Source organism: Colias philodice, chromosome 18 (assembly GCF_061535455.1).
Source record: "Colias philodice isolate Cphi_HAF_F1 chromosome 18, ilColPhil1 Martin Lab GWU primary, whole genome shotgun sequence".
Classification (NCBI taxonomy): Eukaryota; Metazoa; Arthropoda; class Insecta; order Lepidoptera; family Pieridae; genus Colias; species Colias philodice.
Genome location: NC_143103.1, coordinates 10115568 through 10141320, shown reverse-complemented (window position 1 = coordinate 10141320; position 25753 = coordinate 10115568). Strand labels below are relative to the sequence as shown.

The following is a 25753-nucleotide window of genomic DNA, read 5'->3' as shown; positions in this document are numbered from 1 at the left end:
CCGCTCTGTTATTTTGTAGAGCGCGGAGTACCTATAGGTAGGTATATTATATACTATAATAATATTATTATCTAGTTAATTATTATGTATAAGTGTACTAGAGTAGAGAAGAGAGAACTTCTATCTATATTTTGTATAAAATCATGAAAATTTCAAATTAATGTTTTCTGGCTATGTTACTAATGGAATATTTTTAATTAATTTTAGTCTACACTAGGAACATCATTAAAAATGTATAAGTAAGTAGTTTTATACCTATTATAGGTACCTATAATTGTCGTTTACACTCAGTTTAGGTAAGTTTGTAAATATCAATAAAGGAAAGTTACATTTTACAATTAGACTTTTTTAAGTTTAACGCCTACTTACCTAAAAAGTATGAAAAAATAATAAATCTAACGCGGAATAGCCAATACAAAAAGTCTTTAATTTCTTCTGATAGCTTATTTTGAACATGTTATAAAATTAAAACATTTTCTCTACCAGTTTGTTTCATTTCCCTCTGCTATCCATACTAATATTATAAATGCGAAAGTGACTCTGTCTGTCTGTCTGTTACTCAATCACGCCTTAACTACTGAACCAATTTGCATGAAATTTGGTATAGAGATATTTTGATACCCGAGAAAGGACATAGGCCACTTTTTATTGCGAAATATGTACCACGGGCGAAGCCGGGGCGGACCGCTAGTCTCATATATTGTATATATGACTTTCCTCTCAAGTTTCAACATCCTACTTCCTACTGTGCTACTAATATCCTACTACCTACTATTAGGTATAAATGCGAAAGTTTGTGGGGATGTGTATTGTGTTTGTTACTCTTTCACGTAAATACTACTAAACCGATTACAATGAAATTTATTTTTGAAATTTAGCACACATATAGTTAGGTAGAGAGTAACACATAGGATAGGTTTTATCCCGGAAATCCCACGCGAACGGGAACTATGCGGGCTTTTCTTTGTAAAACGCGGGCGACGCCGCGGGCGGAAAGCTAGTACTTACATAATATTATATGAATGAAATACATTTTGGAATCGATTATTAGTTCGATTCCTGGTGAACACAAAATATCAAAAGTACCTACCTGGCAGAGTACTAGAGTAGGTACATAAAAAAGGGCAAATGGCTTGGTTAGGCACTTACTTAGTGCAGCATAGAGAAACCGATCAATAAAATTACCTATAATATTAATAACCCCCATAAATATTAATCTTATCTTATATATAAAATTCTCGTGTCACAATGTTAGTCTGCATACTCCTCCGAAACGGGTGGACCGATTCTCATGAAATTTTCTGTGCATATCGGGTAAGTCTGAGAATCGGCCAACATCTATTTTTCACATGTACCACGGGCGAAGCCGGGGCGGACCGCTAGTATATATATATATATATATATATATATATATATATATATATAGGTAGGTATACTAGCTACCCGCCCCGGCTTCGCACGTCTGTAATGCTGATGTATCAACATATAAACCGAGTAGGTATAGACATAGACAGACAAAGACATACTTACGTACCTAGGTAGGTAGGTAGGTATATACTTATTTTGACATCGGAATAAAAATAATGAAGAAAAATAAATTAAATAATAATATTATTACTTAGTTACTCTGGTAAATTATTAAAGATCAATAATCATATTATGTAATACCTATAAAAAAATCAGTTTGCTTATAAATTAAAAATGCAAATCGCATCGCATCCAATTTATAATATTAGTTGGATGCACCCTACTATATTTATTTATCCTACTAACACCGACTAATGATAATATACTACTTACTAGTATATTATTATTAGTCTGTGATACTACGTATACAACTATGTAGTTAGGTAGGTACTAATGTTATAAATGCGAAGGTTTGTGAGGATGAGTGCATGTTTGTTACTCTTTCACGCAAATACTACAGAACCAATTAGAATGAAATTTGGTATGAAGGTAGCTGATGACGGATGACCCAGAATAAGACATAGGCTATTTTTTTTTCAGAAATTTAGGGGAACTATACGGGTTTTTCTTTCAAAAGGCGGGCGAAGCGGCTGCGCCGAGGCACGGGCGGGCGGAAATCCATAAAAAAATATAAAAAATACTATCTGTTTGTGGTCGCTCTCGTCTATTTTACTTATCATCATTATCGTTTCTGAAACTCGAAAATAACTGGACCGATTTGGCTAACTTTGATATTTAAATATTTTTGAAAGAGAAGGTAAAACTTTATACGGTGTGAAACGTAGATCACTACATAGTATAAAACAAAGTCGCTTTCCCTGTCCCTATGTCCCTGTAGCGACGACAAGCCAATTTACGAGTTACCGAAATATTTCAAGTGTAGTACCTACTAAGAAAGTTCCCACCATAGGTTCACACGGTAACTCGTATATAAACAGTTCGTGCGCTATGCATGAACAGTTAAGGGCTTGTCGGGACGCGGGTTGGTCGCATTAGGTCGAATATTAATTACATACCGAATAAATATATGTAGTTAACGAAATATAACCTTTGCGTAGTTATCCATCTTTTATTACACCCGCACATAACAAGCCCCTACATTGGTGACCCCCGACGAAGAGTGAACATTATATTAGTGAATTGCATAGATATCGTTTGTTAACAATTAAAAATGAATCCGGCAGTTCCAGTTCGAGCAGTTTCGTCGGTACAGTTAAACCTTCTCGAACAGTTAGGACAACTAAAGCAGCGGGTAAACCAGCTGGAATGTGCAGGCTCGAGAGGCAAATCGTTTAGCGGTCGAAAGTACGGAAATCGCACGCATCGCTCCGCATCCCGAAGTCGCGATCGTGCAGGGATATCGAAACAGAAAAATCCCAATTGGCTATGTTTTTTCATTACTGCTTTAAGCATATCGCCAGATTGTACTATCGTCAACCTTGTGCGTGGCAGAAGCAGCAGGAGAGCCGACTTTTAATAATTTTACCAGTGTCGAAAAATAACCAATCCGCGAGTGAGTGTACTGTGTAGTGATTATAAAGTGTAGTTTAGTGTAATTAAGACATTTGGTACTAAGTTAATGACTTTAGATCTTAGTTTACGGCGACCGTATAAATGGTCATTATTTTTTATCGCCGAGGTATTTCAAACTATGTTTTTGTTTATAAAGTGCAGATTTTTTTAGCACCCTAGGGCCGATGCATCGCTCGCACTTATGACGGACGCATCGGATACTCATGTAGGTTATTTTTCTAAGAATCTATCTAAGATTGAACGCAAGTATAGTACGTATATAGGGAGTTATTAGCAATTTACTTGGCTATTCGTCATTTTCGGAATATAGTCGAAGGACGACAGTTAGCGGTGTATACGGATCACAAACCGTTAATTTATGCATTTTCTAAAGTAAATAGCGAGAAAGAGTTACCCAGACGTACACGACACTTGATATTCATTAGTGAGTTCACAACGGATTTGAAACACGTTAGTGGGCAAGATAATGTCGTTGCAGATTTGTTATCACGAGTCGCAACAATAAGTTGTCCCACTGTAATAGATTACGCAGAACTTGCTTAGAATCAACAACAAGATTCTTATATGTTACAATTATCTAATTCGAAAGACGCTAATAATAGGTCAAAGAAAATAATGTTACTTGAAAGCGGTACATTTATTTATTGTAATTTAGATAATGTTAAAATTAGACCCTATTTGACTGATAAATTTCGACGTATTGCTTTTGATAGTGTACATAATTTATGTCATCCCGGAATAAGGACTACACGCAAATTGATTCAAAATCGTTTTTATTGGCCAAATATGAATCGTCACGTTGGCCAATGGGTTAAGAGTTAAAACATACATTGAATGTCAACGATCGAAGGTTAATCGACATACAATGTCAGGTTTAGGATCGTTTCTGCAGTGCGATAGGTTTGAACATATTCATGTTGATTTAATTGGACCTTTACCCACTTCACCTGAAGGTTTTAGGACGTATTGCCTAACCATAGTGACAGGGGGACGCGATGGTCAGAATGTTTTCCTACGAGAGATATAACTGCTGAAACGGTTTCGCGTGTAATATATGAAGGATGGATCTCTCGTTTTGGTTGTCCGAAAAGGCTAACAAGCGATCTCTCTATTAGGAAATATCAGTCAGTAGCTATTAGGCAGAATGAAAAGCGGAACATATTTATTCACCCCGATTTAGAAAAGTGCGATTATGTTTTTGTAAGAAACGACGCAGTACGTAAGCCTTTATAACCAACATACGACGGTCCTTATCGTGTGTTGAGTCGAGAGGAAAAGGTATTTTACATTCAAATGACTGGCAGGAAAGTTAGAATATCAGTAGACCGTCTAAAACCTGCATATTATTTGAATGATGATAGTGATACGACATCTGGGGCAGATACTAAGGTTCCGTTACAAATTCCAAGTAGCGAATTGCCTAATACACATAGACGCGTAGTGGAAGAGCTATACGATTACCGGTACGATTTAGGTAATAGTATTGTATTTGTAATTGTTTCAACTATTTTATATTTCTTAGTATTACGATGATTATAAGTATTCATAAGACTTCATAGAAATGTATAAAAATACTTAGTAATCAACACATCGTATTTAATAAATAATAAACTTAAGTAAATTTGAAACGAGTTTTTTATTCATTGTTTAACGTTTTAAGTATGGTATTTCAAATTTATGTTTGTGTTGAGTTTTGATTGAAATGTTTACTACTTAGAAATTTAAGTACTTTTGATTTATGGCTTTTGAGTGTTTAGTAGTAGCCTTTGTAATATTAAACGATACAAGTGTAAAGAACGTATTGGGATTTGAAATGTTAATGTTACTAAGTGTTAGATGACGTGTAACAATTATCGCACGCCACTTAGAAGACCCAACCAAGTTTTTATAATAACATAAATAGTTTAACGAAATTAGGTGTTAATTTTTAACCACTTGTATACGTTATGATTGATTTATATTGTGAACATTTTTTATACTTTATATTGTAAACATTTTGTAATCTTATATAGCGACACTTTATATATACCCCTTTGTTTATTGTTTAATTTTATTGTAAGATTTTTTTACTTGTATACCCTTTTTATTTTAAGGGGGGAATGATGTAGCGACGACAAGCCAATTTACGAGTTACCGAAATATTTCAAGTGTAGTACCTACTAAGAAAGTTCCCACCATAGGTTCACACGGTAACTCGTATATAAACAGTTCGTGCGCTATGCATGAACAGTTAAGGGCTTGTCGGGACGCGGGTTGGTCGCATTAGGTCGAATATTAATTACATACCGAATAAATATATGTAGTTAACGAAATATAACCTTTGCGTAGTTATCCATCTTTTATTACACCCGCACATAACAAGCCCCTACATCCCTATGTCCCTATGTCCCTTTGTACGCTTAAATCTTTGAAACTACGCAACGGATTTTGATGCGGTTTTTTTTAATAGATAGAGTGATTCAAGAGGAAGGTTTATATGTATAATAAGATCCATTAAGTAATGGAGAAGTACTTTTATTTTTGAGGTTTCTAATGTGATGTCGTAAAAAATTACATTTATTCCGCTTACATTGCAAACGCAGGCTGAACCCTACGAGTTTTATCAAAATAATGTACTAAGTATTATACACATTGAAAAGGTCTACAGAAAAGTCCGCGATGGTATATGTCTATCTCTTATGGATAACCCACAATAACTTTTTTTTGTCATTTACTTTTTACGACAAATAATGGCTAATTTTCGAAGCGATTTTAACCAATACAGCATTAATCCTTAACCAATTAAATACCATGGATACATTGTTCATTTAATATAGATCTATATGGCCCTTTACACCGTATGATTTAAGTGAATATTTTCGAAGATATTACGGATTTAAAAATTGCAGGACGTAGCGTTTGCGGCCGCCCGGCTATGTATTTTATACCCGTGCGATGCCGGAGGCCGGAGCGGGCCGCTATATTTTTATACCTATACAACGTTCACAATTTTTCTGTAGTGTATTTAGTATCAGCATTGCACCCGTGCGAAGCCGGGGCGGGTCGCTAGTAATTAATAAAATAAGGTACTAAATACAGAATACTTCCACAACAAAAAGGTCGTGATCGTAAAAAACCATAAAAAACATTTTCAGTGTCCCCATCTATGATTTATTATACGTAATTTACAGAGACATCTATGGAAAAAGACACAAAATATTACCTATCATGGTGAACAAAATATTTAACACACGATTGAATAAAGCGACATCTATTATGTTATATTTACACCAAGATTTACACTAACATGATTAATTTTTTTTTATCTGTCTAATATCTCAATAGTCTATGGTTCTATTTTCGCGGTATGCTTTTGAATTCTGAATTTTCTAATACGTATATTATGATTATGTATAGGTATATTTTTGTACCTATTTAATTTCGGTCGAATTTTAACGTGAAAAAATAAATCATCAAGCTTTCATAGAAACGTGATGATTAAAATAATATTTTTTGTAGCTCTTGCCATTTAAAAATTACAATTAGTGTGTTCATCTGCTGGGAGCTGGCCACATTCTCGCTGTCTCCGATTCAGCAAGTATGTTAATGTCATTTTTTTATTTAATGTAATAATAAATCGGCAGTTATCTAGCGCGCGTTAACGTATTTTATAATAATTTTAATATTAAATATCAGTTATATACGTCTAACATTAACGATGAGGGTGACGCACAGTTATAACCTAGTCGTTTGCATAACGTAACATCGAAAGGTTCCCGATGGTCAAGAAGACGATGGTTCTGAGTACGGAGTGGGCGCAGGTTGAAGTGGTTGAGTTAACGAATGACGGCAACGGTCTCGGCTTCAACTTGGTGGGCGGTCGGAGCACCGGCGTCGTGATAAAGTACGTGCTTCCCGGTGGGATCGCTGATAAGGATGGTCGGCTTCAGAGCGGCGATCATGTATTACAAGTTGGTTCAGTGAACTTACGAGGCTTCACATCTGAGCAAGTGGCTGCTGTACTTCGCCAAGCTGGGCCCACAGTACGGTTACTAGTCGCGCGACCTGCCGACCCTGCCACCGCTTTACGAGCTCCGATTCCTGGAACTGCGCTCGTCCCAACGAAACTTCTCGCTGATCCTGAGCTCTTGGATCGTCATTTAATTGAAACGGGATATAGTGCAGTGTATGATTTGTCTCAGTGCTATAGTGAATACATAAATGGACAAAATGGTGAGGTGGAGAATGTTATAGCCGCAGTCAGTATTATTGGAGAGAATCCACAGCAACTAGCTGACCATCCAATCATAATTGATGCAGTGTCACCAGCTATCACTATCACAGAGCCAGTGGAGCTTCCAGTGCTACCTGAAGTGGAAACTGTTCATGTAGATTTAAATAAAAATGTGTATGGTCTGGGTATCACTGTAGCGGGCTATGTTTGTGAAAAGGAGGAATTGTCAGGCATTTTTGTTAAAAGTATTATAGAAGGTAGCAGTGCTGAACAAAGTGGTAAAATAAAAATTAATGATAGGATAATTGAAGTTGATGGTATATCATTAACTGAAAAGAGCAATCCTCAGGCTGTGGAGATATTAAGGAATACAGGGATATCTGTACATCTTGTTTTAGAAAGGTACTTAAGAGGTCCAAAGTTTGAACATCTCCAACTGGCAATATTTAATGAGGATCGTCCTGCGTCACCTACACCCTCAACTACAACCCTCACATGGTTCCCAGTGCCTTCCCAAGCTGAAAACAGTGTAACAGAAATAGAACCAGAACCTGAATCAAATACAACAATAGATTCTAGTGTATTAGAAGTTGGTGAAGATAAAGAGCCCACACAGGAAGAGTTAGACAAGCGCCTTGATGAAATACTCAGTGTAGACACTGAAGAGATAAAGAAACGGTGGGAGACGGAAATCGGCCCAGAAAAGGAGATTTTAATAGCTGATGTCAATAAGCTATCAGGTTTGGGTATCAGTTTAGAAGGAACAGTCGATGTGGAAGGTGGTTTAGAAGTTCGTCCTCATCACTACATCCGTTCTGTACTTCCAGAGGGTCCAGTGGGACAACAAGGCACATTTCTTGCCGGTGATGAGTTATTAGAAGTTAATGAATACAGGTTGCATGGTCTCACTCATACTGAAGTAGTCAATATATTGAAACAATTACCAAATCGCGTGCGTTTAGTTTGTGCACGTAGCAACGTGGACAGTGGCCCAAGACCAGTAATCAACTTGGCACAAGATAGAGAGGGCTTTGAAGCAAGAAAGATCATTTCTGGAAGCTTAAATAACTTAACAACCCTTGTGAAAGCACAATCTGATACCTCCATAAATACTTCTAGTACTGCAACATTGACAAACCAATCAGGCTTGTCCAAGAAGTCGAAATCTCTTGAGTGTGTATCTGGACTGGCCATGTGGCAGAGTAGAGAAGATATAATAGAACTTTTTAAAGGCGATCAGGGCCTGGGTTTCTCCATCCTGGATTACCAAGACCCGACCGATCCAAATGGAACTGTGATAGTTGTAAGAAGCCTTGTTCCTGGTGGGGTGGCCGAGAAAAACGGTGAAATATCACCAGGAGATAGAGTGATGTCTGTTAACGGTGTGAGTATTAAGAATGCAACATTGGACCAAGCTGTGCAAGCTTTAAAAGGAGCACCGAGAGGGATGGTTCGTGTGGGCATAGCGAGGCCATTGCCTTCCCATGAGCCCACTAAGTCAAAAAGTACAACAAACCTAACAGAAAAACCAAGTTAATCTCTGTAAAGAAATCCACTGTGGTAGAACTAGTCAAATAACCATATCTACTTTACGCTTAGCTAAGCATTTACCTTGCGTTTAGAACGCGTTAAGATCTGCTAAATTGTCACTATATATCACAACTCTGGAAGTACCAATATATTATTACTTTAATCACTTTAAAGTTTTTGAAAAGTGTTTATTTTCTAACTCATAATAAGAAATATTATGATTTTTTTTATCAATCATATTTATTGTACTTTGAGGTCACAAGTTTAAGTGCTGAATTGATATATCAAAACAGAGCTAGATATCTATAATACAATAATAACCTACGCTTTATTAGGTATTTAATAATAAATTTAGGTCACTCATCCTTTTATAATGCACAATTTTAACGCATAATGTAAAAAAGAATTTTATCTCTAGATATGTTTATGTAGATTTTAATACAATCTCTTATTTATAAAGAATAATTAATTCATAGACATGGTAACAATAAATTTACTCTAGCATACATTTTGGATATCAGTTAAATTTCATTAAGAAGTGTCTTGACTCAAACTAAAATATATCTAGATGTAATAATAATGTAACTAACTACACTGAGAACACCACTTTGCATTAAGATAAGATCTAAAATGTTAAAAAATAGGTTTTAAAAGCTATTTTTTAATGAGTATAGGCATTAGAAACTTTACACTATGAGCTGTGTATTAAATATGCAATTATTGTCCTTTTATAATTATTATTTCCTTGTTAAAATGCAATAACTCTGTTGTATAAATAAATAAATTGATCCATTCTAAGTGAATCATATAAAATTGTATTATTTTATAAGATTTGGAATCTTATAAGTTACCTACAATTTTATAAGGTGAAATCTTATTTAATAATTTCCAGTTGTAACTATGTTTTGTATTTTTATTCTGTGACACTGAACCGGCTTGGTTGGTAGAGGCCCTGCCTTCAAAGCCAGAGGTTGTGGGTTTGATTCCCACCCGGGGCAAATATTTGTGTGATGAACATAGATGTTGGCTCTATGTCTGGGTGTTAATTATCTATATAAGTATTTATTTAAAATTATATATGTATGTTTATTAGCCATCTGGTTTCCATAACACAAGCGAAAGCTTAGTATGGGATCAGATCGTGCCGTGTGTGAAAATTGTCCTGAAATATTTATTCTTGTTTATTATTAATTAATACTTTTCAAAAGAATTTAGTATTTATTTCAACCAATAAGAACAGTAATTGCATTTTTATGCTCAGTATTTAGACACTAGAACCAACCTTGTAGACATTAACCTAAGGGAGCAATTATAATTTATATAAATTCTTTTAAATTTTACTAAGGATAGTGTTATCCAACGAAATTTTAACTTTGTAAGTAATTTGAGCCTTATGGTGGTGGGGCCTAATCCCACGTTTGAAATATTTAAATATATTAATTCACTATGTAACAGTATATTTGGGACCCTTAAATCATCTTACTGAAGAAGGCTTTATGTTCCTAGTGATTTTCTTAAATTGCATGGTAAATTGGAATGTGAGATTTTAAATGAATGGTTTATTTCAAAATTAATTGTATATTTGAAGAGTCAGGGCCCAGATGTATTAAAAAATAAAAAGCTTTCAACCATTGAAAATAAGTATTGTTTGTGATTTTAAAGTATTGTAAATGCATTGGGATGAGATAACTCAAACAAACAAAATACTGCAGATTAAACTTATGTTTAATAAAATGACAATATAAATAGATTTAGACACGGATATTATTTGTAAAGCCTTTTAAATCATCACAATGTCTGACCTAAATTAAGTTAACAGTTTGTTTCAAACCAACATCAAAAAATTTGATAACATGCACCAAACAAATGTGTATTTTTGTTTTTTTAGTGATATATTTTAAAAATGGTCAGTTTCCAGATTCTAGATATGTTCTGTTTAGCTGATCAGTCAGTCAAAATGAAAAATAGTGTTTGAATATATACATAAAATACATACACTATTAGCAAGTAATGAAATCGGCCATATTTATTGTTATTTGTAAATAATTTGCCCTCATCCCGATGTACTTTGTCGCCCACTCACACATGTGCATTTAACATGTAAAAAAATTGTGCACAAATCTTAGCGAGGCACATGTGATATTGAACAATTTATTTATGAGTATATATTGTATTATAAAGTTCCCAGCATTGGACCTAAAACCAGATTGCATTTAAAATAAAGATCCGATAAATAATTTTTTATTTCAGAACCGACTTCAGAAAAGTTATGGTTTTGATTTATTTAAAGTATTATTATTAATTTAAATTTGTGAGCTTCAAGTCTGTGTAAATCCGCGCCAATAAATAATTGAATTGTAACAGCGAATGCATGCCATCTCTTTTGCACCATAAAGATCACCTGAATGCTATCTCACTCCCACACATAGGGCATCGATGAGCGCTGATTTTAATTCAATATTTATTGGCGTTGCGTTTCAACATGATAAATACATAAAATAAAAAAATAACATTATATGCATGGACGTATAAAAAAAGACGGACGGTATATCGCCTAAACATTGAGTGAAGCCTAGTAATGGCGGCGAAACATCCATGTGTGTATGCCATGGCAACAGCTGTCCTGATGACAATGGTGGCTGTATTTTTTTCTATAAATTTTGCCGTAATAATTTTGTCATTAAAACATAAAAGAAATAACTTGCTTCCCTGTGGAATGTAATCCCTTGTGTTTTGTTATTTAAAATTGTACTGTTGCGACACCATTTAACCACGCAAGACGGCATTTTAAATATTTTTTGTGAAACAGTGACGCAGTTAATCAGTCGGTAGTTCACGACGTAATGGCGGCCGACTAGCTTACTATGGTGAGAGTGTGTGCGTGTTTATTGTCTTTACACGATCGCTAGCTTACTATGGTGGCTTCACGTTGTTTGTTCGTAATACGGCGTCCGTCTTTTTTTATACGTCCATGATTATATGCTAATAATAATTGTATTTGTTCAAATATACTTATTTCATAATTTTTTTTTTTTGAAATATTGAACTTATTGGATTATTCTTGCCAGGTTCCACTAATTATAGTGCCTATTGTAAAACTTGTAATTTTTTATCTAATAAAATAATTAAATGAACTGAAAGAATATAGAGGAAATATGTGACATTTCTTTTTCCATCTGTTCATAAACATTTTTTATACATAATATGAACTGTATAATTGATGAGCTAATGTTTCAATTTCTTTTCAACTTTATAAAATCAGATTATATTTATATTTATTTACTATATATAACATAAACGAATATTCATGCTTATTTGTATTTTCACATATTTCTACAACGGAATTCAAAGGGTCGTCTAAATAATTTAGCGCGCACTGTAAATGTAATATCACAAACCTTACATAATGAAAATGTAAACATAAAACAGAAATATAAATATTTAAAATTAATCCATGAATTTTTTATTCAATTTGTAATATTCCTCGGCAAATTTTTTTTGTAATGATGAACATGTTCACCAACATAAAAATGTGTATCTGATACCTTTGCCTTAATAATGCTGCCTTCCTTATGCTATATTGTGTGAGAACTGATTTGAAGAATGTAGGTACTGTGGCTTTTCCGTATCTAAAAATTGGAAAAGGTCGACTGTAAATTCACTTGCAATATCTACTTAAAGTAGGTATTTAATACTGAAATTATTAGTAACATATGAATGGATAAAATGTCTAGTCCCAGGTGCTCTAACTACGAAGGTTGTAAGCCTGGGGTGTGATAATATGGGTAAGTTGAATCACATCAAACTTTAAAGCAAGGTAAACTTTGAGCAGTAGGACCTTTCATTTTTATTTAGATATCTGCTATCAGACAAAAAATGTGGATAGGAACTACTTAGTTTCTTATATTATTTATATAAATATTACTATTTATTTGCCACATGGTAAGAAGTACGTTTATTTAAAAAAATACCGATGGTGCATGAATAAAAAAAAGCATCTATTACTGAATTATCAACATCGGTTGTGTTTATAAATATAAAAGTAGAAAATAGAAACGACGCGACGGCTCATCAATACCTAACTTTGTTTTCCAGGATGTGGATGCCCAACTTGCCCCTGACCATACTAACCGGAGTAGCAGCCGGCGCGGGCCTCCTCAGCTTATTCAAGTAAGTTTTTATACTTATAGGTATTCTACGCGAACCTTATTTTTTGAAATAAGTATATTTGTACATTGAAGGACCAAAATTAATATGTCATGAAGAGAAATACCAATAATCTTCGGTGTTACAAAAAGTGGGACGACAATAGTTTTTGTTTTGGATTCAACTTTTGCTGAATTTCTTAAATATCATTACACACCTACCTATCTATTACATTAAAAAATGTTATAATACAGAGACCTGTATGGCGGAAAAGCGTATATAAAGGAGGCATCTGCGGATGGAAAGACGATCATAGTCACAGGCGCGACGAGTGGGATCGGACAGGAAACCACGTGGGAGTTCGCTAAACGCGGTGCTAAGGTAGAAATCATTATCATCTTGAACAAGCAACGTAATCATAGGACATTTTAGTTAGAATCAAGTTATACGGCTCTCGAAGTTCGAATATTAAACTACCCCACTATTCTCACTTTCAATAAATCTTTTGTATCTTCAAAAAAATATAGGTGTTCATGGCATGCCGTGACATGGTCAAGTGCGAGGAAGTAAGAAAGGACATAGTTCTCGAGACTGGCAATAAGTATGTGTACTGCCGGCCCTGTGACTTGGCTGATAACTCGTCTATCAGGAAGTTTGTGGAGAGGTAAGGTGGACTATAAATAAAAAAAAATCTATTTTTAAGGTTTATATTTATGTAATAGAATGCCTGATCGTAGTGTGGTATTGGACAACCCAATCAGTATGATTGGGTTAAATGATAAGGTTTTCCCTTTTTACTCTGAAGGAAGAAGTTTAAAAGATCTGCCTTTTTCATCAGATTCTTCTTTGTCGTAGATCACCACTTCAAAAATGCTTAAGTTTTCGAGAACTCCTGTATCAGGATGAGCCCGCACTTTTGAGTAGCATATGTGTATGATAAATTTGTAGGTTCAAATCAGAGGAGCCCCACGTGCACGTGCTAGTGAACAACGCGGCTGTGATGGAGCCCCCGCAGCGGGTGACGCGCGACGGCTACGAGACCCAGCTGGGGGTCAACCACATGGGGCACTTCCTGCTCACCCACCTGCTCATGGACACGCTCGAGGTGGGTCAGCTAACTCATGGGGCACTTCCTGCTCACCCACCTGCTCATGGACACGCTCGAGGTGGGTCAGCTAACTCATGGGGCACTTCCTGCTCACCCACCTGCTCATGGACACGCTCGAGGTGGGTCAGCTAACTCATGGGGCACTTCCTGCTCACCCACCTGCTCATGGACACGCTCGAGGTGGGTCAGCTAACTCATGGGGCACTTCCTGCTCACCCACCTGCTCATGGACACGCTCGAGGTGGGTCAGCTAACTCATGGGGCACTTCCTGCTCACCCACCTGCTCATGGACACGCTCGAGGTGGGTCAGCTAACTCATGGGGCACTTCCTGCTCACCCACCTGCTCATGGACACGCTCGAGGTGGGTCAGCTAACTCATGGAGCCCTAAATGTTAGTGGAAATAGGTATGGCATCATCATCATCATCATCATCATCATCAGCCCATATACGTTCCTACTGCTGACACGGGCCTCCTATGAGGGTACAGACCATAATCCACCACGCTGGCCAAGTGTGGGTTGGCGGATTTCACATGTCGTCGAACTTTTGATTCTTCGTTTCGAGGTCTAACCCCTGAGCCAACCATTGCACCTGACATGGGAGCATGGGAGCAGGAGGTCATTGTATTGATTTGTCAAAAGACTTTTAGCAGATTCTTATTGCTGTCGAGGACCGCGACAAGACCACATTCTTCGTACTGGATCGTGGTACTTTTAGTTTTGAGGGTATTTACCGCTTTCGGTTTAATTAATGCGCCTGTTACTTAGCCAAAATTAGAAGATATGCTGTTAAGGGAGTTTGGCTTTTAAATATTTGCATATTTAGACGATATTATTGTTTCAAATGATTTTAATTTTCACGTATCTATTTTGTTACGCGTGTTAGATGCTGCCTTTAAAGCAATAAAATAGTAATAATTTACCATTCCTGTTTCCTCTTGTCCTGATAACGATGAGAAAACATATTTCTACATTATGACGAACTATAGACAGTAGAACATGGCGAAAATAGTAAACGAAATATTACAAAAAAATTGACTAATAACATAAGATAACTTTGTATCCAGGCATCAGTCCCCAGCCGAGTTATAGTGCTGACCTGCGTAGCACACGCCCGGGGAGACATTAACAAGGAAGACCTGAACTTCTCCAAGCAGTATGATGCAGCAGCTGCTTATAATCAGAGCAAGCTGGCTAATGCCCTGTTCGCTAGAGAACTGGGGAGGAGGATGTTGGGTTTGTATTTTAGATATTTTTTCAGCTTTTTCGAAAATTCCTTGCGTTTTTATGTAGAGTTTTGTATCTTTACGATTATCAGTACCAAAAACCTTGCCTGCCCAAAGCTTTCTACTAAACTAAACATACTTCATAATCAAATCTTTATTTATTTATAATCTACATTAATTTCAACCGCAATTTCCTTTAAATCTGACTAACTTCTCATCTTGTCTTAAAATCTACCTAATATGAGAACCACACAAAAACTGACAAAACAGTAACCGTCACTCTTATAAGCTAGCTTTCAAGCATTTACATAAACGAAATACTAGCTCTTTCCTTTGTTTTTCATATTCAAACATAAATATATTTTTTTTCTTTCTTATTAACACCTATGTATACCATGTTTACTTGCAAATAAACGATATATTTATTTATTTAACCCAACAGAAAAGGACATAGCAGTGATAGCAGTAGACCCAGGGTTCGCAGACACGGAACTCTCCCGAAACCTGGCCATGAGCAAGAGCCTGACCCGCTTCGTGGTGTACCCGGTGTTCTGGCCGGTGATGAAGAAGCCCAGGGTTGCTGCGCAGACCGTGCTGCATGCTGCACTGGAACCAGCCCTGCAGAGGTGCAAGGGGGACTATTTTGTGTCAGTATTATTTACGTTTTAGGGCTGATTTTTCAATCCTTGGTTAAAACTTATTCATCGAATAACGTATCTACCATTTCAAAAATATGTTCTTATTGTCCGTATTTGACAGTTTACAGGTGACATTTTAATATGTTCGTGTAATACTTTATTGGACGGATAAATTTTAACCAAGGATTGAAAAATCGGCCCATAGTAACCTAAGTTGTCTAGAGTTGACCAAAATAGCCCAGAGTAGCAGAGTGTGCTGTATTTTGCACTGGAAAAGAGATTACGAAAATGCTTTGAGTTGATATTGTGTGAGTTGGAGTGTTTTCGCTAGTTCAATTTATAGCTAAAATACAAAAAAATGCACCAAAATACGAATAAAGAACATTTCAACCTTCTTGAATCCGAAAGTCTTTAAAGCAAAAAATATCAGTCAGAGTTTTTGGGAAATAGTGTCTTTAAAAAATGTTAAAAGATCCTGTCTATACATATCTAGCAAAAAATCTAAATGATAATAAAGACTAAAAAGTCGCTTTTATCATTAATTTCCTTCCCTTTATTCGTTACAAAAACTAATGAGACACCAAAAATATCTCCCAACTCTTCATCTAATAAAAAAAAATTGGTTGTTTTTAAAGTCGCCTAGTACCCACAACACAAGCCTTAATTGAGCTTACTGTGGGACTAGGTCGATTTGTGTAATAATGTCCTATAATAAAAGTAGGTTTACGATCGAGATGTTTACGTGATAACGTCTTATTGGTGGCAGCGCTCGAGATGAGACGGGAGATCGGTCCGTCTCTCTCTCGTTATACCTGCGATCGCGCTCGTGAGGTTTTGGTGTGACACAAGTTTCTGAACATGTCACCCGACTAAAACGATTTTAAAAACGTTATCACGTTAATAATTCAATCTATAAAAAGCATTTTTTTCTTTCAGTGACATGAAACCAGCGGAATTATCAGAAAAGGCACAAGACTACGAGTTAGCGATGTGGCTGTGGAAGGTCAGCGAGCGGTGGACCAGACTATATGAACATAAGGCTGATTTACAGAAAGTTATGGCGGAATAAATAAATTATATGAAAATATAGCTTTTAATGTGTAAAGAAGTGTACCTATGTTAAGTGCTCGCATTTAGTGTTTGTTGTTTAGTGCTTAGTGTATTTATTTAGAATAAATAATTGATAAGATTTATGTGTCTCATTTTGAACCCTTCCTTATTTCTTAATTTTAAATAGTAGAAATAATGGAACAATTCTACATAACATTAATATACAATTCACATTTACTGACAAAAACAGTAACAGAAATACTGAGATAAATTCTATTAGATAAGTAGTGTTTCGCAATTTTGTAACGGCCGTTCAACAGTACACGTAAAGGAAGCTTGCGAAAATCAGCAATGCTTTCTAGTTATAGGTTTTTTTGTATTTTCAAAAGCGTCATCTAATAACAACAATTTTCATTGATGCCCAATATACAAAATTCATTTTTCATTACACCTAACCATCAACGCGTAACTTGATGATGAAAATGCATGAAAAGTAAAAACTCTAAACTTAAAGTCTAAACCACAAAACAATGACATAGTTAAGCTGAAGCAAATTCTGTTAAATTGAGCTAGACCTACTACAAAAAGAGTAAGGCCTCAAACACAAGATGGAACCGACCCCGAAAGTGCGTGTTCGAATTTGAATGATTGTGATGAGTAGACGATATTGGGTACACCGTGGCCATATAGCATGCAGAGTATATAGTATGTATGTATGATTCCTCGTTCCTCGTGGTTTTTGGAGAAATATCAAAAGTAACTTAACGCGAATTTTCCGGGTATCACCGTATCAATTGTGAACTTGAAGCCTAACCATTGAATTTCTCTCCGATTCTTGGTTTATTTTTAGATAGGAAGTTGAAAAAATTACATTTCATAAACCTTTCAAAGTTTAGCTACACGAATAAAACGTTTTGCATTTGTTGGAATCTTGGGGAATGTTATATGGCGATAGCTCTGAAAAAATATGATGAATAGGAAATAGACGGCTGAACATGCTGGAACTCAATTGTTAACATCTATGTATACCATGTTTTTTTGGCAAATAAATAAATTTGAATTTGATAGATTATTTTTTTCGCAGGAAACTAGTTGAGAAAAGCTTATGATTGTTAGGTATAAAGTGTAAGATGGATTCGGTTAATCGGGTTCGTTAGTTCTCAGTGTTAGGATTTCTAGAACGAATGAAGCTTTATGAATTATGATAGCGGTATTTCCACTAAAATATTCTGTAGGTTGCCGGTTGGTAGTGAAATGAAATTCTACCTATTCATAATGTCGAAGAAAAGATTTCTTACCGGTCGGCTTATTTAAGTTTTTAAAGTGAAACTTTTATTACATCGTCTCAAACTTTTTGGTCTGTGTAGCGCATGTCGCGTGTATCGCGGCTGCCGAGTAGGTATACCTACTCGGCAGCCGACCGTCACGCGACATGCGCTACACAAAGCAGTGTTCGGAACCGTTCGAACAGTTTCACTTTTACCGTGGTTTCATAAAACCACACAACATTTTTTTTAACTAACAAAATCAGTTGAGTAGTAATTTCGGACATTGTTCCAACATCAAGTTTGACAACAGTTTTGTTGAATTTAAGTACCGAATGAAAATATACAAGTTTATAATATTTATTCCTTTATTTCCACAAAATCAGGTTGTTAGCATAGTGTTCAAACATAAATTAGATAACAATAGACATTTAAAAGCCAAAAAGTCTAATTTGAAGAGTTTCAAGACATTTTATTTCTAACAATGTCTCCGAAAAAATTGTCTTCGGCGATTTTCGTTAATATTTTTGCCAATTATTTAATGTCTACTGGGCATTATAATATTATGTTTTTATTATGTACGGGAGAGGACTATTGATATTTCACATCGTAATTTGTATTTTAAAACTATTTTTGAATATTTCCCAATGTCCATTTGCTCTTTTTTTTCATGTTATATGAATGTAGGTAGGTTAGGTAGGTGTAGCGACACAATAAAAGACAGATTTAACAAAATAATTTATTTCCAAATCATTCCCATATCGAACTATGCAACTCTGGGTCATCGAAGAGCAGTTTATTGTTATTCTGGTGTTTCTGGTGAGGGTGCTGATGCAGCAGCTGCAGCAGACCAGTTCCAATGGCCGCTGGTACTCCGAGGATGATGCACTCGGAGACACCCTCGATGCTGTCCCGCTGTCCGTAGTACGCCGCGTCGAACAGGTGGTCTGCCGTTTTTTCAAACTGCAATTTATGAAATTTTAATTTTTAGTTTTTTTTTATTTTGTGATGTTTCTTGGGATTTATGACTGACAATTTTAATGGAATTTGGGCAATGCAAAAGATATTGCACAATTTTTGTGTAGAAAAAACGTACTTTTTGCAACCTGATGGGGTAATAGTGTGAGGGTGTATGTTTGTTTGTGTTTGAGCGCGCAAGTCTATGTGTGTTTAGGCGTGCATGTGCTCACGAGCACGCCCACGTGTGTGTGCGGGTGTGTGTGCGCTCACGCTGGCCAGGTTGAGCACGGAGTCCTTCATGCGCGCGAGCCCGTAGCGCGTGATGCCGAGCAGCTCGCCGCGCGCGCACATCTGCGCGGCGAGCAGCGCCACGTGGCGCCGGTCCACGCTCATGTGTGTGTGCGGGTGTGTGTGCGCTCACGCTGGCCAGGTTGAGCACGGAGTCCTTCATGCGCGCGAGCCCGTAGCGCGTGATGCCGAGCAGCTCGCCGCGCGCGCACATCTGCGCGGCGAGCAGCGCCACGTGGCGCCGGTCCACGCTCATGTGTGTGTGCGGGTGTGTGTGCGCTCACGCTGGCCAGGTTGAGCACGGAGTCCTTCATGCGCGCGAGCCCGTAGCGCGTGATGCCGAGCAGCTCGCCGCGCGCGCACATCTGCGCGGCGAGCAGCGCCACGTGGCGCCGGTCCACGCTCATGTGTGTGTGCGGGTGTGTGTGCGCTCACGCTGGCCAGGTTGAGCACGGAGTCCTTCATGCGCGCGAGCCCGTAGCGCGTGATGCCGAGCAGCTCGCCGCGCGCGCACATCTGCGCGGCGAGCAGCGCCACGTGGCGCCGGTCCACGCTCATGTGTGTGTGCGGGTGTGTGTGCGCTCACGCTGGCCAGGTTGAGCACGGAGTCCTTCATGCGCGCGAGCCCGTAGCGCGTGATGCCGAGCAGCTCGCCGCGCGCGCACATCTGCGCGGCGAGCAGCGCCACGTGGCGCCGGTCCACGCTCATGTGTGTGTGCGGGTGTGTGTGCGCTCACGCTGGCCAGGTTGAGCACGGAGTCCTTCATGCGCGCGAGCCCGTAGCGCGTGATGCCGAGCAGCTCGCCGCGCGCGCACATCTGCGCGGCGAGCAGCGCCACGTGGCGCCGGTCCACGCTCATGCCGTGTCCCGCCATCACGCCCTGGATCTCGCTGATGATCGTCGACACGGCCGCCTCGATGCCCAGCGTCTGGTACACCTGCGACCACAACGAGCTTTAGATCTACACCTAGCTTCACTTCACTCAATAAATTCGCAATAAATGAATGAATTGATGGAAGGAATGAAAGAACTGAGTAAATGAATGAATTCAATTAATAAATAAATGAATTGAAGGAATTAATGAATGAAAAAGTAATAAAAAAATGAATTAATGTTAATCGGTTGATAAGTGATTGAAAGATGCATGAATTAAAATGAAAGAATAAATGACAAAATAAGAAATGAAAAAGAAAAAAAATTGAAGTTTTATTTAGCACATTTTATTTTAAATAAAAAATATAAGTAATGGTAACCTACCTCCAATATATTGTTAGAAGTGGTCTTAGTTCCTTCAACGCCGTACGTCGCTATCACATCCCTCAGTCCTTCGCCTTCCACGCAGAGCTTGTATCTATTGACAGATAATTTTGACCAGTTCAATAAGCGGAACAGAGGACAAAGTATATCTCTAATCACGGCTTAGGCCATAACTCACCACGCTGATTTGTGTCATATTGTCGATAGATATCAAGATATAGATTCAATATAATACATGGATTTTAGTCAGGCATTTGATAAGGTTGCTCATTTGCTACTACTTAAAATTAATAATTTAATGTTTGAATAATGCTATAAATAGTACAGCATAGCTGTAATCTGCAACTTATTAAGGTTGAGGAACATTGAAAACGATAGTTATAAGTTTTATGGATCGTATCACTTGGGGTGTTCCGCAAGGTTCACAACTGGGACCTATTTTGCTTCTTATTTTTATTAACGACTGGACACCTGAAATGAGATTTTCTTCGCATACCTGGTAACAAACTCGCGAGCTGCTGTACACCATGTACATGTACCAAACTTTTAAGTGTTTTGGCGATAAATACCTATACCCTCTTTCTTTTATTTCCTTGTGATACTTACCTAGGCTTTCCACCCGTATCATCACACGCTATAACCGCTCTGGACACTTTGGGCAGTCCCTTGACAGCCACAGCTGGCAACTGTCTGGCCAACTGCTGTAGCGCTACGTTTAGCCAGCCGCCATGCTTGCTGCCCTCCGCATAGATCTTAATCGCCCATTCGGATACTGCTTCTATGTTGCTCGGTTTAATCTTGAGTTTTGATGTGCATATCCTGTAGAAAATTTGTTTTATTATACTCAAAATCATAACTTAAACTTTCTCATGTAAATGTTTAGAGCTATTTATGAATTGTCAATTTCTTAAAGTACCACCAAACTCACCGCAGATCTTATTTCAAAGCCTTTCTACTGTTGTTTCTATCATGAGTTTTATATAGAACTAGATTTCCGCCCGCGGCTTCGGCCGCGTTTTCAAAGGAAATCCCGTATAGTTCCCGTTCCCGTGGGATTTCCGGGATAAAACCTACCCTATGTGTTAATCCAAGTTACCTTCTATATGTGTGCTAAATTTCAATGTAATCAGTTCAGTAGTAATTGCGTGAAAGAGTAACAAACACACACACACATGACACACACATCCTCACAAACTTTCACATTTATAATATTAGTAGGATTAAAACTGCTTTTTACATTATCTCTCTGATTATTTTTTTTAATTTGATCTATCAAATTAAATACTTAATTAAATAAATAATAATATTATCTTCACAATCGCCTAACAACGGTTTAGACCAATTACTCCAGTCAGTCAAGACAATCAATTCACAATAATTCAAAAAGTTTTCAAATTAAGGTCAAGTGAATGGTACATTGGACCGACAATAAATCTCATTTTGCAACCTTGTCCGCAGTCCGGAACAATGTTAAAATTGCAATTAAATTATTATTTTTTTTTGTGGAAAAATTAATATGTAATTAATATTTAAACATATTATGTATTAAATTTGCAACTACACAACAAATTAAAGTGTACGGAACTTATGGATTTTTACTGACTTATAGAAATTTTTGCGGCAAAGAGAAATTTTCCTCACGTATAGAAATTTTCCTGGCTTATTATTATTTTTCCTGGCGTAAATAAATTTTCCTTGTTTATAGAAATTTTCCTTTCTTATAGAAATTTTCCAGCTTATAGAAATTTTCCCGACGTATGAAAATTTTCCTGACTTATAGAAATTTTCCAGCTTATAGAAATTTTCCCGACGTATGAAAATTTTCCTGACTTATAGAAATTTTTCCTAACTTATCGTAATTTTCCCGACTTATGGATATTTCCTGTCGTATAGAAATTTCCCTGACGTATAGAAATTTTCCTGACGTATAAACATTTTCCTGACTTCTACAAATTTTCCTGGCTTATAGAAATTTTCCTTGTTTATAGAAATTTTCCTTTCTTATAGAAATTTTCCAGCTTATAAAAATTTTCCCGACTTATGGATTTTTCCTGGCGTATACAAATTTTCCTCACGTATAGAAATTTTATAGTCTTATAGAAATTTTCCGGACTTATAAACATTTTCCTGGCTTATAGAAATTTCCCTTTTTACACAGACAGACAGACAGAGTTACTTTCGCATTTATAATATTAGTATGGATTGGTTTTGCTACTACTTTTTATTATACTATTACTCAATTGAAAAAAAACCATAGATATAGATTAACAACGAAATATTTAAAAAGAGTACTTACGAATATATAATAGAGTGCACGTTAACTTCCAAGCAAAGTAATCTGATTCGTTCTGCATCCAGCCTTATTAGGAGGAAGCAACTTGTGGGCAAGTAGACCTCTTCGATGTATGTAGTTATCTAAACAAAATTATGGAAAACTGACATATTGGAGACATGGAGGACCAATCAAAATTTTTCAAAAATAAATAAATTCAAAAATATATCCAGAAAAATGATGATGAATTGTTTGATTGTTACTCCTTCATACAAAAACTGCTGAACCGATTTTCATGAAATTTTGCATTTTATACCCGCCTTTTTAATTTGGCATTTATTTGAATAGGCTTTATCCCGGAAATCTCACAAAAGAAAGCTAGTATAGCCATAAAGATCATTCTCACGCAGTTTAACAGGCTACATAAATAAATACAACTGAAAACATGAATCTAACTCCATCCTTTATTCGAGCCGCGAGGGACTGGAACATGCTTCCTGAATCTGTGTTCCCCGATGAGTACAATTTGGAGGTCTTCAAGTGAACAGGTACATTCTAGGGAAGCGCGCTCTATCTTAGGCCACATCTCAGCTTACCATCAGGCGAGATTGTGGCCAAGCGCTCCCCTAGTTTACAATAAAAAAAAATAAAAAAAAAATCCTACAAATTACATCAAGCTAGATCACCTACCTCTCCCAGTGTCGTCTTCTCAACCCTGCCCTTGACCCGTCTCGCGAACTCCTGATCATGAGGCTGCACCAGTTCTGCCGTGATGATCGGCGTCGATATATTCTTGCTAGCGTTTATGATCTCCTTCACCCGGGGCACACCTTGGGTAATGTTCATGGAGGCTACGCCCGCGAAGTGAAAAGTTTTGAGGGTCATTTGGGTACCCGGTTCGCCTATGCTCTGCGCGGCTAGCGCGCCCACCGCAGTGCCCGGTTCTATGACGCTCCTCTGGTACTTGTCGTGGCACACGCGTAGGAACAGCACGAGCTGGGGCAGTGTGAGCCGTTCCAGTTGGAGCGCTAGGGCTCCGCATGAGGCGTAGCGCGCGCGTAAGTTGCGCACCTTCGCTGATATCGTTTTGAGGAATGTTCTGTGGGGATGATTTTTTTTTAGGTGTAGAAGACAAGTTTGTATCGTTTTGATTAATAATCCGTGGTAATAGAAGTGAATGTGGTATCGTTTGAGAAATAATAGTGTAGAAATAGTAGTGGTGCAAACATAAGTAAATTTATGCTATTTGAGACATGACAAGTGGAAACAGAAGTCGATGTGGTATCGTAAGAGAAACGATAAGCGGTAACACTACATTAAATACTATAAACTTACAATAGCTCAGTTTTGAACTCCTGGGTACACGTCTTGAAGTCATCCAAAGCAAGGGTTTCTTCAGCCGCCTCCAGTATCCTGTCTGCATCCAGAGGTTCTTCCTCTCTATAAAAAATAATGATTTTGCTCATTTATCGAGAAAATCTATATTGCTATCTGTGGTTATTTAATAATCGGTAAATTAGATCTAACAATTTTTAAATGAAAATAGAATTAGTTTTTCTTCTGTTCGTGTGTGTATTTGCTGTCGTATTCATGTAAAATCATTTTTATCTTTTACTAACTGTCCCGGCAAACGTTGTTCTGCCTTACTCTTCATCATTTAGGGGTATGAAAAATAGATGTCAGCCGATTCTCAGACCTACTCGATATGCACACAAATTTTCATGAGAATCAACCCAGCCGTTTTGGAGGAGTAAGGTAACTAATATTGGGACAGGGGAATAGTTCGTGGGTGTGTTTACTATCGTATTTATGTAATATCGTTTCTTTCTTTCTATGTTATGTGAATGTTTGCTATCATGTAATCTCTTTTATTTGATTTTTTAGTTTATATGTGTGTTTGCTAACGTTTTCATTAAAATTGTAGTGTTCGCGTTTTCTAGCATTATGTTAGTATCTTGACTAGACTTAATTTTTCTTTATTTGTGTGTGTGTTCTGTGTAGTGTATATGACCCGTCTTCCCGTTGTTACGTGTTACCTGGCGGGGCAGAGCGCGCGCACGTGTGCGAGCACGCGCGGCAGGTCGACGGGCCGGTCGCGGCCCTCCATGCAGCTGGGGTCGAGCCCGTCGCTGCCGTACTGGAACTGCACCACCTCGCCCGTCGCGTTGCGTACTGTCATGTCGTAGTTACCTGGCGGGGCACAACGCGCGCACGTGTGCGAGCACGCGCGGCAGGTCGACGGGCCGGTCGCGGCCCTCCATGCAGCTGGGGTCGAGCCCGTCGCTGCCGTACTGGAACTGCACCACCTCGCCCGTCGCGTTGCGTACTGTCATGTCGTAGTTACCTGGCGGGGCACAACGCGCGCACGTGTGCGAGCACGCGCGGCAGGTCGACGGGCCGGTCGCGGCCCTCCATGCAGCTGGGGTCGAGCCCGTCGCTGCCGTACTGGAACTGCACCACCTCGCCCGTCGCGTTGCGTACTGTCATGTCGTAGTTACCTGGCGGGGCACAACGCGCGCACGTGTGCGAGCACGCGCGGCAGGTCGACGGGCCGGTCGCGGCCCTCCATGCAGCTGGGGTCGAGCCCGTCGCTGCCGTACTGGAACTGCACCACCTCGCCCGTCGCGTTGCGTACCGTCATGTCGTAGTGCAGCACTAGGTCCTCGAGGGACTGGCAGGAACATGATAGGCAAGATAAATTATGTCGTAATGACAGCAAAAGGTACTCGAGCGATTGTCACGGACATGATAGTCTATATAAATTATGTCGTAGTGCAGCACTAGGTCCTCCAGCGAC

At 38.0% G+C, this 25753-nt stretch overlaps 2 protein-coding genes across 3 annotated transcripts in view; one reads left to right on the top strand and one right to left on the bottom strand.

Annotated features, from left to right (window-relative positions):
• Window positions 1-6489: 6489 nt before the first annotated feature.
• Window positions 6490-17052, top strand: LOC149480726 (retinol dehydrogenase 13-like). Of its 2 annotated transcripts, none has more exons than XM_089706791.1 (8): window positions 6490-6577; window positions 12839-12913; window positions 13144-13270; window positions 13417-13553; window positions 13838-13994; window positions 15067-15235; window positions 15668-15872; window positions 16800-17052. In XM_089706791.1, exons 2-8 carry the CDS (start codon window positions 12840-12842, stop codon window positions 16930-16932), a joined length of 1002 nt encoding a protein of 333 aa, XP_089562917.1. In that variant the 5' UTR covers window positions 6490-6577; window position 12839; the 3' UTR covers window positions 16933-17052. The 2 variants fall into 2 exon arrangements, with proteins under 2 accessions (XP_089562917.1, XP_089562918.1); XM_089706792.1 differs by having other exon boundaries at window positions 6555-6883.
• Window positions 17053-18903: 1851 nt separating this feature from the next.
• Polr3A (RNA polymerase III subunit A) overlaps window positions 18904-25753 on the bottom strand; it is a 28702-nt gene continuing 21852 nt past the window's right edge. Inside the window, exons 19-26 of the mRNA XM_089706790.1 lie at window positions 25455-25627; window positions 24292-24396; window positions 23647-24055; window positions 22981-23099; window positions 21291-21503; window positions 20685-20778; window positions 20164-20364; window positions 18904-19141 (exon numbers count right to left, since the gene is read on the bottom strand). Of these exons, the coding sequence (XP_089562916.1) occupies window positions 18929-19141; window positions 20164-20364; window positions 20685-20778; window positions 21291-21503; window positions 22981-23099; window positions 23647-24055; window positions 24292-24396; window positions 25455-25627 (1527 nt within the window). The 3' untranslated portion in view covers window positions 18904-18928. The remainder of the gene's footprint in view (window positions 19142-20163; window positions 20365-20684; window positions 20779-21290; window positions 21504-22980; window positions 23100-23646; window positions 24056-24291; window positions 24397-25454; window positions 25628-25753) is intronic.

Bases quoted from the DNA above. Each gene is read 5' to 3' on its own strand.
- LOC149480726 (XM_089706792.1), top strand. From the start codon at position 6,759: ATGGTCAAGAAGACGATGGTTCTGAGTACGGAGTGGGCGCAGGTTGAA. The intron at 13,554-13,837 runs GTAAGGTGGACT...ATAAATTTGTAG, and splicing joins ATCAGGAAGTTTGTGGAGAG to GTTCAAATCAGAGGAGCCCC. The intron at 15,236-15,667 runs GTTTGTATTTTA...TTAACCCAACAG, and splicing joins ACTGGGGAGGAGGATGTTGG to AAAAGGACATAGCAGTGATA.